A 16,427-nucleotide genomic window follows, 5' to 3' on the forward strand; every position below is an offset into this window, starting at 1 on the left:
ACACACATGCAGAGACACACATGCACACAGATCCCTTGAAATGGACATATCTTTCAACCACTTACAGAATACTTTGTCAAAAACAGCCGATCTACAAGCTCACACCATCGTGAGCTTGAACATTTTTGAGAAGGGGAAAAAAATAAGACTTTTTGTGAATAGACTGGTCATTGATGAACATATCAATTATCACTTAATCATTCACTCACTCCATTGTGGGTGTGGCTTTGTGACAGGGACTGCCAATTGACAGTCAGTCATGTCTTTATGGCTATTTGGACACAGTGCTTTTTATGGCCCATGTGTGACTTTATGATCCGTCCACATCATTAATGCCTCTTAAAGAAAACACATTGGCTCTTTTTCTGGCTTGTTCACCACGCTGCAGCACTCGGCCAATAGGTTCCTGTGGTCGGCGACGGTTGGGTCCATTTCTGGCCGCTCTTAATTGTTAAAGGAATTTTTTATTTGGTTGTTCCTCCAAGCTCATACTATTTATTTACCAAAAGACTCAATTATTACTTAAAAGCTATGTAAATAATGTTATTGAGGTATCTAAAGAGCACAGACTTCTGACAGGGCTGTCCAGCCTGAAACTTAGTCAGTGCTCTTTAGATGCCTCAATAACATGATATGGTGTGCACATCGTTGATCGATAAACGGAGAGATCAGAATCAAGGTTTGATATGTCTTCTTCAATTTTCCTGACACTATTATCTCAGAAGTGTTGCAATCATTAAAGATATTGTTTATTCTAAGCTGGTCCAGCCGCCTCCCCATTGACTTTCTTTTTTGCATTTCATAGAACTTACAGTTTCACTTCTGAATTGTGACTGAATTATTTTCCTTTGACACAGATATTTCAATGTCATAGTGAAGAATTGTATAGATTGAGCAGCCCTACCGCCAGCTAGTATTAGAAACGGACTAGAGCCAATGGTAGAATGCCTTTGAAATAATTCCCCAAATTGTATGATGTTGAGGAAGGGGGGTGGACGGTGGCATTGCAAAGATATAAAAATTCCTCTACTTTGTACATGACGTGATAACAGCATTCTTCCTAATCCACCAGGTACTCTGGGCCCAACACCGGAAACGTGCACATCATCGCAGACCTGTATGCCGAGGTCATCGGCATCCTCACGCAATCCAAGTAATATTCAGTTTTTTTTATGTTTACCCACCCTTATGAATAACCTGCTAACTGATTTAACCCATTTAGACCTGTTACACCTATACGTTGTTATACTTTTCAAGCTGGGAACGCCTCTGTGTCATTTTAGTTGTTGCTATATATCGCTGTTGTCAGGCAGAAACCTTTTGTGTTTTTTCGTAAATTTATGCCGTACGAAATGAGGTGCGAAGCGACGCGTTTTGAGCTTGTCCATCTGCTACTTTTGCTACTTTTGAATATGAATCAGTTACTTTTTTTTTACTTTACTGAAAAGTAACAGTTTTGGACATAATGAGGTTTCAGAAATTCCTAGGTAGGATTTAGAAGGCGTTTTTAGAATCGTCCTCAAGTCTAACTGGGTTAACACTGTCGCACGTTAAAACGTAAGCGGTATCACATTCACTGAGTTGTCTTCTTCAGGTTCCAGGCAGTAAGGAAGAAGTTCATCACAGAGCTGAAGGAGCTCCGGCAGAAGGAACAGAGCCCCTACGTGGTCCAGAGCATCATTAGCCTCGTCATGGGCATGAAGTTCTTCCGGGTCAAAATGTACCCCGTGGAGGACTTTGAGGCCTCCTTTCAGTTCATGCAGGTAAAAACTCTAGCGACGTGTGTAGCGCGTGCTCCGAAAAAGCACACGTTGGCTTACGCCAAATTCACACTAGCAGAACCTCGCCCCTTTCTCAGAATGCGGAATACCGCTAACGTCTGACTCAAAGCTTGGGTATACCTGCCGAAAACAGCACAACTAGAGGCTCACAGCTTGTAGATCGACTGTTTTCAGCTCGCTACGACGTCATACCCGATTAAAGCTCTATAAATCGGGATTCAATCAGGTAGATGACTGTGGCTAATCACCTCCATGTATTTGGTCTCAACTGCACTGTAGCAGGGAACTTTTACTGCTGCTGCCCCCTTTTGTTGAAGCTCAGCAAGCTCGCCGTTGCACTGCCTCATAAAGCCAGATGAATAATGATCACACACCACCATACAAGCCATGCCAAGGTGTGTGTGTGTGTGTGTGTGTGTGTTGTGGACTTGGCCAAGAGCTGTGAACAGAGCAGTGGCTCAATACAGCAGTAAAAACGCTGGCTCGACGCGCTGCTCATCTCAACATGACGCTGATTTGACCACCTTGTTAATGGGAGATGTCGGGTAATACACGGTAGTTTACGATCACCTCTTCTGTTCCCTTTACATCGCCAGTTAGCGGCCATATGTTATCTATCCGACTTGCGGAACAAATGAAAGTACCGTCGACAGTCTCCCAATGTACAGCAGACTGTAACTGCTGTATGTTAACGCAGAAGTAAAAAGACTTGAGGAAAAACTAATCCCTAGATTTCTGCTCATTTTAAGAACAAATTGTGTTCTCCTGTCTCATGGCTCATTTCATCATAGATATAGTAATGCACTGTAAAAAAATATGAAAAAAAATGTTAATTTATCTCAGAGTCTACAAATGGAGTGTAGTGCATGCATATTTGATAATAATTCATATTGATGCTGATTCATATTTAATACTGACTAGCTGCCACCAGAAGACAAATCGTAACAGTCACTGTTAGTCAGACTGCCGTATACAGTACTTGTGACCACTTTGACTGTCACTTATGAACAACAAAAGATTAATTTGACCCAGAGACTGTAACATTTTCCACCCATGTGTTGTGTGTATTCCTTTGTGACCACCCTCTCCTCCCCCCTCCAGGAATGTGCCCAGTATTTTCTGGAGGTCAAGGATAAGGACATCAAGCACGCTCTGGCAGGTCTGTTCGTGGAGATCCTCATCCCTGTTGCTGCTGTGAGTTCCGCCGTACCGCTCCATGTTCAGCTTCCAGTGCACACTGTTTTTGATTGATTGAATACTTTATTAGCAGGTTCGTTAGCAGTACACGTAGTACAGTCAAAGGTTATGCTAAAAGGATGACAAAAAAAAGCCCCAGGGGGCTTGTTTCCATTGTGGTCCATTATTCTCATTGTCCTTTGTACTGTCCCATCTGGACGTGTTCAGTCAATGTGAGTTAATCCCATCCAGTCAATGTGTAACATGTTGAGTTAATCCCATCCAGTCAATGTGTAACTTGTTGAGTTAAAAGAGTAGTTAACCCCAAAAAATACTTATTTTCAATCAATTGCACACCCAATGAATGACACCCTTGAATTCATGAAGATGTTTTGTTTTTGTCTCATTCCTTAGCCAATAATTTGATGACCAGGTCATCGGTCAGTAGGAGACTCAATTGATTCTCCGCCGGTCATCAAATTGTTGGCTCAGTAATGTGACAAAAACTAAAAAGATCTCCATGAATTCAAGCCTTCATGGGGTGTGTAATTGATAGAAAATGTGTAATTATTTGGGTGAACTACTCCTTTAAACCCCTCCCCTCCATCCACTCCCCTCAGGCGGTGAAGAATGAAGTCAATGTGCCGTGCCTGAAGAACTTCGTGGAGATGCTGTACCAGACCACCTTTGACCTTAGCTCCAGGAAGAAGCACTCTTTGGTAAAAACCCCCATCTCACTTTCTTTGTCTCTCTCTCTGTCTTCTCTTTTCTGTTCCTCACGTAGCCAGACCATCATAGAGCTCCGCCGACGATACGTCTGTTGACATCTAAATTCAATGTAGGGGCTAATACTGGGTGGAAACAATTTGGAGATTAAAAAAAAGACTTGCAAAGACTTAAGGACAGTCCTTCATATTGGGACGTTGATAAGATTAGTTCTCAAAGCATTGGGCTTAAGTTTTGTCAGCAGAGATTTTCTCCACTGTTCTAGCCTGTACTATGTTGAATGTAGATGTCACCAGACATGTTGGTGGGACAGAGATCTCCGATAGGGTTGGGATCCTTTTAGGATTTTAACGATTCCTATAGGGGGTTCCAAATGGACCCTTAGAAGTCTGTAACTCTGAGAGTGTACAAATGGAACCAAATGGACCCTTACGGGTCCATTTGGTTCCATTTGTACACTTCCCAGAGTGATGGTGGTCCGTGAAACAAAAAAGTTTGAGAACCGCTAGTATTGTAATTGTATAGCAGACGTGAAGTCCACAGTGTGATCTAACCGATTCCTCAATGTTGGATCCAGTTCTTCCGGTTCCGGATCCCAACCCCTACTCTCTGATCACACGGCTACACAAGACTAAATCCAGTCTCTCTCTGGGTGATCTCTCTCTCTTTCTCTGCATGCCTTTTGGTTGATGCTAACGCCATTGCTCTCCCCCCAGGCTCTGTATCCTCTGGTGACGTGCCTACTGTGTGTCAGTCAGAAGCAGTTCTTCCTCAACAACTGGCACATCTTCCTCCAGAACTGCCTCTCACACCTCAAGGTACAGTAGCAGAGCCACATCTCACACACACACCCACTCACACACACACACACACACACACACACACACACACACACACTCACAACTACAGTATTACACTCTCAGACACGTCGTTTAGCGCCGCGAACTTGGTGTCCGGTGACAAAATTATTTCACTGGCTAGAAGAGCAAACATTTAAGAATGACTCTGCAGTTTTCACCCCCTCCACTGTTATCTCCCCACCTACGATATAGTTTTATGTTTTAAATCTAATCTAACGAAAAAAGAATCTATATATATTTTCAAATAGTGGTCTGCAGCCTAATTCTTATCAGTTTGGGGGCCCTCGACATGAAAGTGTTTGAGAACCACTGGTTTAGCTTATTCTAAATCAGTGTTTCTAAACCTTTCTAATTTCAATGACACCCAGTTTGATATGCATTAGGCCACGGACCCCCATTTAATACAATTTATCTACACTGATAAAACCTGGTTCTTGATTATCAGTCATTTACTGTAGCTGGGGAGACCCCCTGGAAACTCCTTCAAGGACCCCTTTTAGCCCCCGACCCCTTTGTTGAAAACCAGTGTCCTAAACTGTACCCCACACACTATAGCCTCAAAGCCAACGGATATTGTCAGAGGACACTGTATACTCTTTTTAATGACAGTGAGTTCCTTTTAAGTGTCTTCACTTTCAGAATTTCATCATTTTAAGATTTAAATTAACGCTCGATTTTTGCTGTGTATTATGGAAAACACTTGAACCTCAGAGGTCTTATGACTCATGATATGAAACCCTTTATAGAACTTCCTTTTACCCACAGGCAGCATAAGCAACACGCGCCCGCTTAAAAATAGAACTCTAGTAAACACCTACACTCCTACACTATTGTTTCAAGTGCCCTAGTTCAAACAGGTGACTGTAATACACATACATGCACCAGTGAGATAATGGTATTCCAGGTAAGTTGTACAGTATTATGCTCAGTGCCGCTTATAGCACAAGTAGTTTTGGTGTCTTTTTCAGCGTGCGCTCTGTGGTTCTGCCTCAAGATCACAATGTGCTTTCCCCCCCTTCAGTCACCGGCAGCCAGACCTGGACAGGAATAGCTCATGACTTGTTAATAATAACGGGCAATTTGAAGTCAACTCATGCAGGATTTGCTCTAAACTATAAAGCCCATTCTATTTTCATCCCTGCTGACCGCTTGAAAAAGCACCATCTCTGGGGGTCATTTGGGATTCATAGAACCATAGCTGCATTTGGAACTTTCGGTTTATACTTAAGTTGCGTGCCACTGTCGTGCGCCAGAAATGGCAGATCTACCGGCTCACAACGTGCCACATTGCGACGTGTTGTGAGCTTGTAGATCAGCTGTTATCGTTGCACGGCACTGGCCTGCAATGAAGTATAAAGCTATAAATTAAGGATATCGTCAAATGAACTGTGAAGATTAGTTAGTGCCATCAGTGCCATAGTGGCTGGAAGCTGCTTCTAATAATTATTGCCCCCCTGTACTCAGCTTCTGATGGGTTGACTGACCAGTGGAATTGTTCCCTGCCAAAGCATTGTCTTGCAGAACAATTTCAAGACCTCCCCCACAAATTGGATTCGATTCAATTGGAAAAACAAACCAAGTGGATGATTTGGTTTTACAATGCTGATTGTCAAATTATATCTAACACTAATACTGGAATTGTCAAATTATATCCAACACTAGAATACTCGAATTCCAGTATTTCCAGTATTTTGCAAATTCCACAACGATATATCGGTGAAATTAATCCTACACCTTTTATATCTAATCAAAAGCTTTCCTCGACCTCCAAATGAAGGGCATCTCACGTGTCACATGCAACGTCAAGTGCTATTTTTGACCCAGGTCTGCTAATGACTCCTTGTAAACCAATCACGAACCGATCAAACCGATCCCTCCTCTCGTGCTCTACCAATCACAAATGGATCAAACCTATCCTTCCCTTTCTGCACTACCAATATAAAACCAATCGAGCCGATCCCTCCTCTCTTCCTCTACCAATCATATACTGATCCCTCATCCTCTAGTGGAGTACTGTGTGACGTGAGTCTCTTGCAGTGGTGGAAGAAGTTCTCAGATACTTTACTTAGGTAAAAGTAGCAATACCACGATATAGAAATACTAGTAGTAAAAGTTCTGTATTCTAAATTGTACTGTACAATCAAAACAAAGTTCAAATGTACAAATACTAAAATTCGAAAATAGACGATCTACAAGCTATTGTAGTTGAGCTTGTTATATAAGATATTGCTTAACTCATTGAGTGCCATTCACGTGTTTCACGTGTTTTACCGCTATGGTGCAACGTGCCAATCACGTGTTTCACGTGTTTTTGAAAAAAAATAGTAAAAAAAAAAACGAACAAAAAAATCTTCAGAACCCAAGATATCATTATCTGAAGATTTGCAGCTCCATCCACTCCTTCTTTAACTTATAACTGAAAAGGCTGTATCTCGCTTCCAAAGCACTTTTTTTTTTACTTAAAAAAAAAAATAAAAAAAAATCGTACTGGCCAGAAATAGCCAGAAATAATTCAGGCACTCAATGAGTTAAGTGGTTAATGCATGTTTTGTAATCATCTAAATGTGCAAAATAACTAGTAACTAAACCTGTCAAATAATTGTAGTGGGGTAAAAAGAACAATATTTGCCTCTGAGATTAAAGTAAAAAAAAAAAATTTGAGTAAAGTAGAAATATAAAGTAAAAAAAGGAAATACCCAAGTAAAGTAAAAGTACCTCAGAATTGTACATTAATTGAGTTTATGTTCTGTACTTAGTTACTTTCCACCACTGGTCTATGGTGTTGATTGACCCTTGGGTGACTTGAGTGTGTGTTGTTGTTGTTGTACTGTTGGACATATTGTGTAATTCTCTTTGTAACCTCCTTGTGTTGGGGATTCCCTACGGTGTTGAATAGTCCCTCTGTGATCTCGGGACAGTGATTTCGTCACATTGTTTCCCCCCCCCCATCCTCCCCGGCACTGTGATTGATATGGATTCCTCCCTGATTGATCACTGTGATCAGCCCCTCCTGTTGGTGGTGATTGATTGTTGTCGTCGTCTGATCGCCCCGATCGCTGTGGGATTTCCATGTTTTAGCGGTTTAGCCCATAGATTTGTTTTAACCCTGTGAGGGCTCTCACTAAAGAAGAACCGAGTGTCTTTGACACTTTTAATTCAGCTGATTAAGTATTCCTTATGATCGCCACACAGGGTTAAAAAAGAATGGCAACATGGATCAGAAGATTGTTTGGACTGTTGATTTAACTCTGACCCTACTAAAAAAAACCTGACTGTTAATTTAACTCTGACCCTACTAAAAAACCCTGACTGTTAATTTAACTCTGACCCTACAGTATAAAACCCTGAACATTCATTTAACTCTGAGTTTACAAACAGGTTACAGACTTTGCAAATGTAACATGTGACATAATGTCAAGTCTCAGAGTTAAATGAACACTGAGGATGTAGGGCTTCTTGTTGCGTAGCACAAGACAAATGTCTTAAACTTCTTGCAACGCACATTCTATCGTGTCCTCCTCTTTGTCCTGTCTGCATCCTGTGCTTCGTTTGTGTTCTGTCTCCCGTATCTGTTAATTAATTTGTCTGCCCCATAATAATGCACCTTTTTTTAATTTTGCTTTGCTTTCACGCATTTAGAAATGTCGACATTTATCTGTGTTCAAATGCTGTTTTTCCATGTCATTTTCAGTAGTGTAGTAAAATTGACAGACGGCATTTCATGATATCATGTAATATCGAGTGTACCTTCCGTACGCTCGACATCGTGAAACAACACTATGTTATTGGTTCTCACATCAGAAAAATTTAGCTTAGGTTGAAAATCAACCTAAGCAGTCCAACACTGACAAGAGTTGGACTGCTCTCGTCATATGTGTTTTCTATTGTGTTCTGTCTCTCTGTTCTCCCTTTAACCTGCATGTCTCCCTCCTCAAACCCTCCCACTGTGTCTCCTGTCCTCTTTTATTTTGTGTTTACGTTTGTCCCTTTCTGACGTTCACTGGCTCCAGATGCCATCTAACAACAGCATCCGAAAGCAGATTGAGACGTTGCAGGTGAGTTTGGCCGATGGCAGTAATGAAGGGGCCTGGGTCACCTAGCTTAGTAGCTTACTGGCTGAAAGTGGCCAGTGCCGGGCCTCCTTAGTAACATAATGACATCTCAAAGAGAGTCACCTCATTATGGAGAGAGAATAGAGGAAGATACAGTACTTCCTAGTTGCAAATGTTTTCCAGATTGCAACGTTGCTTTGTTCTTTTCTTCTCAGCTACTGTACTTTTGTGTCTGCATCAATAGCTTTGCTGACCTGTGTGTTGTCGCAAAGTAGAGCGCAGTGCTGTTGTTTCTGTCAGTAGAGTGGACACACACACACATACACCCTCTCCCTGTTCCTAGAGAGGTTCCTTGATCAGAGATCACAGGTTGGATTTGGATATCAAGGTGTTTGGTGTTTTTGCAGTCTCCTCTCTCAGCTCTGTTCGTGTGTATGTGTGTGCGTGTGTATGTGTGTGCCTGCGTGCGTGTGTATGTGTGTGTTAGAGGTAGTACAGTCAAAGACCGCCGGTTCCGTCCCCGATCTGTTATTGAGTTTCCCCTCTCGCCGCCCTGCGTCTCTGCATTCACGCCTCCCGCTGACGACGGGGAAGGTCACAGCGGCAGCCTTTTCAAAAGATTCCATTGTGTCATCTGCAGTGTGTTTACACTGGAATGTACACTGTGTTTGTTTGTGTTGCACTGGGGCTGCTTGCCTCCTCTGTGCGGTCGGAACTGTTAGGGTCCAGAGTGACGGTGAACGCTCTCCAGATACAGCACGGACGCTGCTTAGCTGTCCAGTCCAGCCCAGCGCAGAGATGAGACCTGAGGCCGATTCTTCAAATGCCTTCTAAATCAGTAGTTCTCGCACTTTCAAGATTTAAAAAATAATAAATCAAAAATAGCAGATGTACAAGCTCGCAGCGCGACACAAAGTGACGCCCTGGGAGCTTGTATATCTGCAATTTTTTAATAGCCAACGCAAAAATCTAAAATGACACAGATGTTTTCCAGGCTTTAATGGGAGATACTAAAGCCTGATTCATGCTTGGTTGCGCATCGTGTCCCACACCGTGCGAGCCGCGACACCAGTGCACAACCAAGTACAAAACAGTCTTAACTTTTCTTTAAACTGTACATGAAATGCCTGTACGCTACACCCTTACCTCCTTGCAGCATTCTATGCATGTATGCAATACCCCCCAACCCTTCCTTGTATAGCATCGTATTACAGAGTCCAATCGAACAATGCCCCTGAAATCCAGGGAAGGAGGACAAAGATTTCCCACAATAGTTTCTGCTGAAATTAATAGGCTAATATGTTATTAAATTACACTTTCAGGGCCGGGTCCTGGCTTAAAAAATTGCATTACTTTAAGATGAAGTAATGCCACCCACTCTTCACACACAGAATAATTGTAATAAAATGCCCCCAGGCTTTTACACAGAGGGAACTAAAATGCACCCTTCTAAATTTTCTTAACTTTTCTAGACTGCCCTAAGGTCATGAAAATCATGCGTCAATGCCCAAAACAAGCATTTAAATAAACCAGAAGTTTAGTTATTAACAGATTGTGGGGAGTTCAGTCATCCATCAGTGACTCAAATGTCTCCTACACTGCGGCTGAAAACTAGTTATTGTGTTGACCATGATCAACTGCTCAGGAAGACATGTACTGTAACCGACTACATCAGACCTCTTTAATGTCACAGGTGAGTAATAATGTCCAGCTGTAATATGTCGAGGTTCTTAATCTTGTCTCCGATCGGCAGAACAAAGATCCCAAGATGTCCCGTGTGGCGCTGGAGTCGCTCTACAGACTGCTGTGGGTCTACATCATCAGAATCAAGTGTGAGAGCAACACGGTCACACAGAGGTCAGTGTTTATTAGTGCAACGCGCCCTCGTGCTTCATTTAAGCACCGTCATGCGACGTTGTCACACACTAGAAAATTGTCAATCTACAAGCTCACAACGCATGGTGAGCTTGTAGATTGGCAATTCTTTGCCATGCGACACCGTCGTACGATGTAGAAATCAGGCTTCATATATCGGATACTATGGAAAGTATGTGATTGTTCACCATTGAACACATCGTTCTCTCCTTGTTCCGCAGTCGATTACTCAGCATCGTTTCAGCACTTTTCCCCAAAGGTTCTCGCAGCGTGGTTCCCCGGGACACGCCGCTCAATATCTTCGTCAAGATCATCCAATTCATAGCTCAGGTACAGTAGGACGCCCATTTTCTTGTCTCTTAACGAACGTACCTGGATTGTGAACAGCTGAGGCTTAAAACTAAGGATGAACTAAAACGATCGCTGGTCTGTTCACATGTCCTCGCTCAGGAACGGCTGGACTTTGCTATGAAGGAGATTATCTACGACCTGCTGTGCGTGGGCAAATCTCACAAGACCTTCACCATCAACCCAGAGGTAAAATGAGTAAAGATTGAATACACATCACTTTCGCTCTCTCACTCTCTCTCTCTCTCTCTCTCTCTCTCTCTCTATCTCTCTCTCTCTGTGCTATTTGTGTTGACACAACAAAACGATAAGGGAATAAAGATGCACCCCTCCAAGCAAAAGATTTGACAGGATTGTTCAGGATCATTTCTCATTTGTTGATGAATTTTTCATCAGTGAAATTAGCGCTGCTCTTGGCCTCTGGGTGGGACAGGGGTAAAGTTCCTGCCAACCAGTGTGTAGAGTAGGGGTTTGACTCCTCCACGGGGGATCCGGCATTGGCTGGGCATTCCAATTCCAATGAGCACAATTGGCCGTGTTTGGGGTGGGAAGCCAGGCAGGGAGGGGGATATCTGTCACTGGACTAGCGACTCCTACAGGTTTGTGTCTGCTGTTCAGCAAGGAAGCGGAACTGGGAACGCCACACAAGTCATGCCCTCCCAGTGAAACTCTGCTCTGTCAGGTGAAAAGAAGCAGCTGGCGACGTCACATGTATTGGAAGATTGTGGTTGTTTACACCCTTCCCAAGACCAAACAGTAGTTGTCAACAGAGACTACATGAGGGATAAACTGCGACTGTTCTCTCACTGAGAGGTCTTGTCCGAGTCTATTATCCCCTCTCACTGTCCGTCTGCCCGTGTTTGTGTCCTCAGCGGATGAACATCGGCCTGCGTGCCTTCCTGGTGATTGCAGACAGCCTGCAGCAGAAGGATGGAGAGCCCCCCATGCCGACCACAGGGGTCATCATGCCGTCTGGGAACACCCTGCGAGTCAAAAAGATCTTCCTCAACACCACCCTCACAGACGAAGAGGCCAAGGTCATAGGTAGGCCTTAGTGCTGGGCGACATGGAATACAATCTATATGTGCATAGCAGTCCATTTGTATGCTCTCTGAGTTACGAATGGATAAATGAACACTTTTCGGCTTCTGCTGTGTTAATGTAATGAAAATTTAAATTAAATTTGCAGGCATGTCGCTGTACTACCCACAAGTGAGGAAAGCCTTAGATAACATCCTTCGTCACCTGGACAAGGAGGTGGGGCGGTCCATGAGCATGACCAACGTGCAGATGTCCAACAAGGAGCCAGAGGACATGATCACGTACGTTACCTTCTACCATGCTTGAACTGTCTCGTTCCCAGGGCTCGTAATCCATAATAATCCATAATCCATTTGACGTGTTCCAGGGGTGAGAGGAAGCCGAAGATCGATCTGTTCCGGACGTGCGTGGCGGCCATCCCCAGACTGATCCCGGACGGCATGAGCAGACAAGACCTCATAGAGCTTCTGGCCAAGTAAGAACCCCTTCCTCTCTCCCCCTCCTTCTATGCCAGGGGTTACCAAATGTGTTCAGCTCGAGACCCAAAAGAGGAATTTGGTGTCCCCCCTGAGACCCAAATGTACAAAAATACATTATGAATTAGTCGGAATAAGTCCTATTTCAAAAATAGTGATAATAGTGGCTCACGTGTGTTGCATTGTGACTTGTCGTGTTTTTCTTTTAATTTCTGAAAAATTTAAAGATTTATTTTTATTTTATTCTTACAATTTCTGACAAATTAGATTTTGTTTTCTTTAAGTTATTTCTGAAAATCTGTTGGAAAAACTTTTGGATAAAATGAAAATGCACTGGAGTTTAACAGTTACACATTCCTGGACCACTGGCCCAATTAACACTTCATGTGCGATTTTGTCGCTGTGGAAACCTTATTATGTCCAAAAGCGTTACTTTTCAGTAAATAGAAAAAAGAACCTGTGTTCTAATGGATCCAATGTAGTTGTTATTTAGTCACAAGCGCTTTGTTTAGCTCTTTTCACTGGTTAAATATTTATAAAACCCACAAACACAAAAAAAAAACACAAAAATAGCAGATCTACAAGCACACATGTCACATCGCAATGTGTTGTGAGCTTGTAGATCAGCTATTTTTGCTACTTTTGTGTGACACTGTTGTATGGCAAAGTAGGGCATTAATTTACGAAAAAACTAAAGGCTGAAATTTGGAAATACAAGGTTTCTGCCCAACAGCAATGATTTGTTTTCTGATGGTGCTAAAATGCATGAAATCCAGGATTAGAAGGCAAGTCAAGTTTATTTATACAGCACATTTCCACAAGGCTGTTCAAAGTGCTCTACACAAAACATTAAGAGTATTCAAACAAAGTGCAAGAGAAGCACATTATAACAGGACATTTGAATACGATTAAAGGAGGAGTTCACCCAAAAAACGACTTATTTTCTATCAATTGCACACCCCATGAAGCCTTGAATCCATGGATTTATTTTTGTTTTTGTGGCATTCCTAAGCCAATAATCTGATTCCCGTCTCCTACCGGCTAATGTATCCGGTAGGAGACACAAAGTAGAAAGTTTGTGTCTCCTACCGGATACACACCCGGTCAAATTATTGGCTTAGGAATGCCACAAAAACTAAAATAAATCCATGAATTCAAGGCTTCATGGGGTGTGCAATTGATAGAAAATAAGATTTTTTTTGGGTGAACTCCTCCTTTAAGTATTGAGGATAGAAAATAAGAATAAAGAGAATAATGAATGACATGAATCAAAAATCTCAATAAAAGGTAGTTAAAAGAACAGAGTTGTAGCAGACCTGCTCTTTTCTGGGACTTTGTTCCAGATATGTGGTACATAAAAACTGAATGCTGCTTCAGAAGGTGGTCACTAACATGTTTGCGTTGTAATTTAAGCTAGCAGGAAATATTTGTAAAGGTAGCATATTAACCACTTAAATTTGATTAGGGTCCCAGGGCTCTATGCTTGGTCCACTAGCGATGCTAGGTTTCATGTGGCTAACAACAGGTGTAAACGGGGCGGTCTCTCTCCCTCCCCTCTCCCAGACTGACCATCCACATGGACGAGGAGCTGCGTGGCCTGGCCTTCACCACCCTACAGGCCCTGATGGTGGACTTCCCGGAGTGGCGCGAGGACGTCCTGTCGGGCTTCGTCTACTTCATTGTACGCGAGGTGACGGACGTCCATCCCACGCTGCTGGACAATGCCGTCAAAATGCTGCTGCAGCTCATCAGCCAGTGGCGCCAGGCGGTCCAGAGCAGCAACAAGAGCCACGAGGCTCAGGTGGGTCCAGAACCAGTCCAGACTTGGAGTTGTGGTGGATTTTCTAGGGCTTTGGTTTCAAAATGTTTGTGCCCCCAAGGCACAACAAAGGGCAAGTTAAAATCTCAAGGCACACCTGTGCACACCTGCGCAAAATAGCCTCTGTAACATATGGTATCATTCTTATCACTCTGTAAATGCTTTTTATCTATTAATGGCAAATACAAAGTTTAACCACTTAACAACTTGAACCCTAGTGTCCCTATTCTGGGAGCAAACATTCAGTGAAGATAGCAAATCTAGAAACTCGCAAGTTGTGAGCTTGTAGAACGTTTTTACAAGCTCACAAATATATTAATTCTCCAAAATAGGGATGTTGAAAGTACTGATGTAATAAAATAAAATGATAATTCATTACTTTTTGTATACTTGTATGCAAAAATTATGTGTGGTTGTCACAAAATCTCAAGGCACTGCTGGAACTGGTCTCACCGCACACCGTTTGGAAGCCGCTTGGTACTAGGCTCTGTGTTTTAGGCTTTTGGTTTTGCTGTGTTAAGTCTACGCTCTTGTTCCAGCAGGCGCCAGGCAGCGGTCAGTCTCCGCCCCTGGAGCGTACGCCTCTGCTGAACGTGCTGCATGTGGTGGAGGGCCTGGCACTGGTGGTGCTGTGCAGCTGCCGGCCCGCCACCCGCAGGCTGGCCGTCAACGTCCTCAAAGAGGTCCGCGCCCTGCACACAGCGCTGGGCCTCGCCAAGGTAAACACGAGCTGTGTCAGGTTTAACTGTGAATAACTTCTTTAAATCGTAACATTTTTTGTTGTATTTGTAACTGTACTTTTTCTGACCTTTTTGAATCTCACCCCTGACAAATGACAGAAATGTAGGGTAAGTGTTTTTTGTTGTTGTTGTTAAAATAAGTGAGGAGTCTCTCCAGCTCTCCAGATTGTATCCAATCAGGATAGAGAACTCACACAGGATACAGATTAAACAAGTGAAATTAGAAGTGATGACACAAAGAAATGTGCAGACAAATTTGAACTGGAACACTATAAAATTGAAGCTGATAAATGGGTACTTTCTCCTTATTGGCTAAAGTTTGGCCACCCACCTGAATGTATTTTCTGTTTATTAAAGAGATACAGGGAGAGACAGGGAGACCCCAGTTACTGAACAAACACTCTATACAGCAATGATTACTATCAGAAGTGCATTAGCCTTTTAGCAAAAAACTTGTTGCTAAAAATATCACTTCCTCTACCTTTAAAACTAATAACTAAATTGTGTGGAATCTCTTGCAACATGTACTTAATGCCTGTCTGTCCATCTTCCAGGGGGATGAGGAGTTGGCCATTGACGTCATGGACAGATTAAGTGCATCGGTGCTGGAGAGCTTCATCCATCTCACAGGAGCTGACCAGGTACACACACACCCACACACACACACACACACACACACACAACGAGTGGTTCTCAAAGTGAACCACTCAACCAGGGGTCGTTGAGGAGGTTCCAGGGGGTCCCTAGCATAATGAGGAACATTACATTACACTTAGCCCTATTTCATATTTTGGCTTTTTGAAAATATCTGACCATTTTAGATCTGCATTTTTTGAAGAATTTTGAAACATTTTGTCCCTTTTTGCACAAAATCTTTTCGTAGGGTGGTCGGCCGCTAATACGAATCAATCTGGGGGTCCTTGACATGAAAATGTTTGAGAACCAGGCGGTTCTGTAGTGACTACAGCACAGAAAACATGCACCACCATGCATGCATGGTGGTGAGCCTTCTTGGGCCTCACTCCTCTCCCTCTCTCTAACCCGAACCCCCCACAGACCAACCTGCTGTACTGCCCCAGCGGAATCGACCTGCAGACCCTGGCGGAGTGGAGCTCGTCTCCCATCAGCCACCAGTTCGACGTGGTGAGCCCCTCGCACATCTGGGTGTTTGCTCACGTCACGCAGGGCCAGGACCCCTGGGTCATCAGCCTGTCCAGCTACCTGCGCCAGGAGCACCTGCCCAAGCACTGCCCTTCCGCCGTCAACTACGCCTGGATGTTCGCCTACACCCGCCTGCAGCTGCTGTCGCCACAAATTGACATCAAGTATGTCTACTCTGGCTGTGTGTGTGGGTGTGTGTGTGTGTGTGTGTGTGTGTGTGTGTGTGTGTGTGTCAGTCACCAGTGCCTTTGTGTAGTTTGAGGGCCTCAGGAAATAATCATGTCACCTAGTGTCTTTAAGACGCGCCTTGATAAGGCTTTTAGATCCTGTTTGCCAATTGTTCCGTCCTTTAAAATAGGTCACTTGGCACAG

General features: G+C 43.3%; 1 protein-coding gene across 15 annotated transcripts in view; it reads left to right on the plus strand.

Annotated features, from left to right (window-relative positions):
* Positions 1-16,427, plus strand: part of fryl (furry homolog, like) — a 109,858-nt gene that overhangs the window by 44,276 nt on the left and 49,155 nt on the right. For 7 of the 15 annotated variants that reach the window (XM_080431823.1, XM_080431822.1, XM_080431818.1 and 4 more), the window contains 16 exons: positions 1,073-1,153; positions 1,595-1,763; positions 2,883-2,975; positions 3,578-3,676; positions 4,400-4,501; positions 8,554-8,598; positions 10,349-10,452; positions 10,692-10,800; positions 10,921-11,007; positions 11,691-11,862; positions 12,008-12,140; positions 12,227-12,334; positions 13,899-14,136; positions 14,694-14,873; positions 15,449-15,535; positions 15,951-16,219. In XM_080431823.1, coding sequence (XP_080287949.1) covers positions 1,073-1,153; positions 1,595-1,763; positions 2,883-2,975; positions 3,578-3,676; positions 4,400-4,501; positions 8,554-8,598; positions 10,349-10,452; positions 10,692-10,800; positions 10,921-11,007; positions 11,691-11,862; positions 12,008-12,140; positions 12,227-12,334; positions 13,899-14,136; positions 14,694-14,873; positions 15,449-15,535; positions 15,951-16,219 — 2,076 coding nt within the window. The remainder of the gene's footprint in view (positions 1-1,072; positions 1,154-1,594; positions 1,764-2,882; positions 2,976-3,577; positions 3,677-4,399; positions 4,502-8,553; positions 8,599-10,348; positions 10,453-10,691; positions 10,801-10,920; positions 11,008-11,690; positions 11,863-12,007; positions 12,141-12,226; positions 12,335-13,898; positions 14,137-14,693; positions 14,874-15,448; positions 15,536-15,950; positions 16,220-16,427) is intronic. The other 8 variants (XM_080431825.1, XM_080431829.1, XM_080431827.1 and 5 more) reach the window with 2 other exon arrangements.

The sequence above is a fragment of the Gymnoscopelus braueri genome, assembly GCF_963280865.1.
Source record: "Gymnoscopelus braueri genome assembly, chromosome: 6".
Classification (NCBI taxonomy): Eukaryota; Metazoa; Chordata; class Actinopteri; order Myctophiformes; family Myctophidae; genus Gymnoscopelus; species Gymnoscopelus braueri.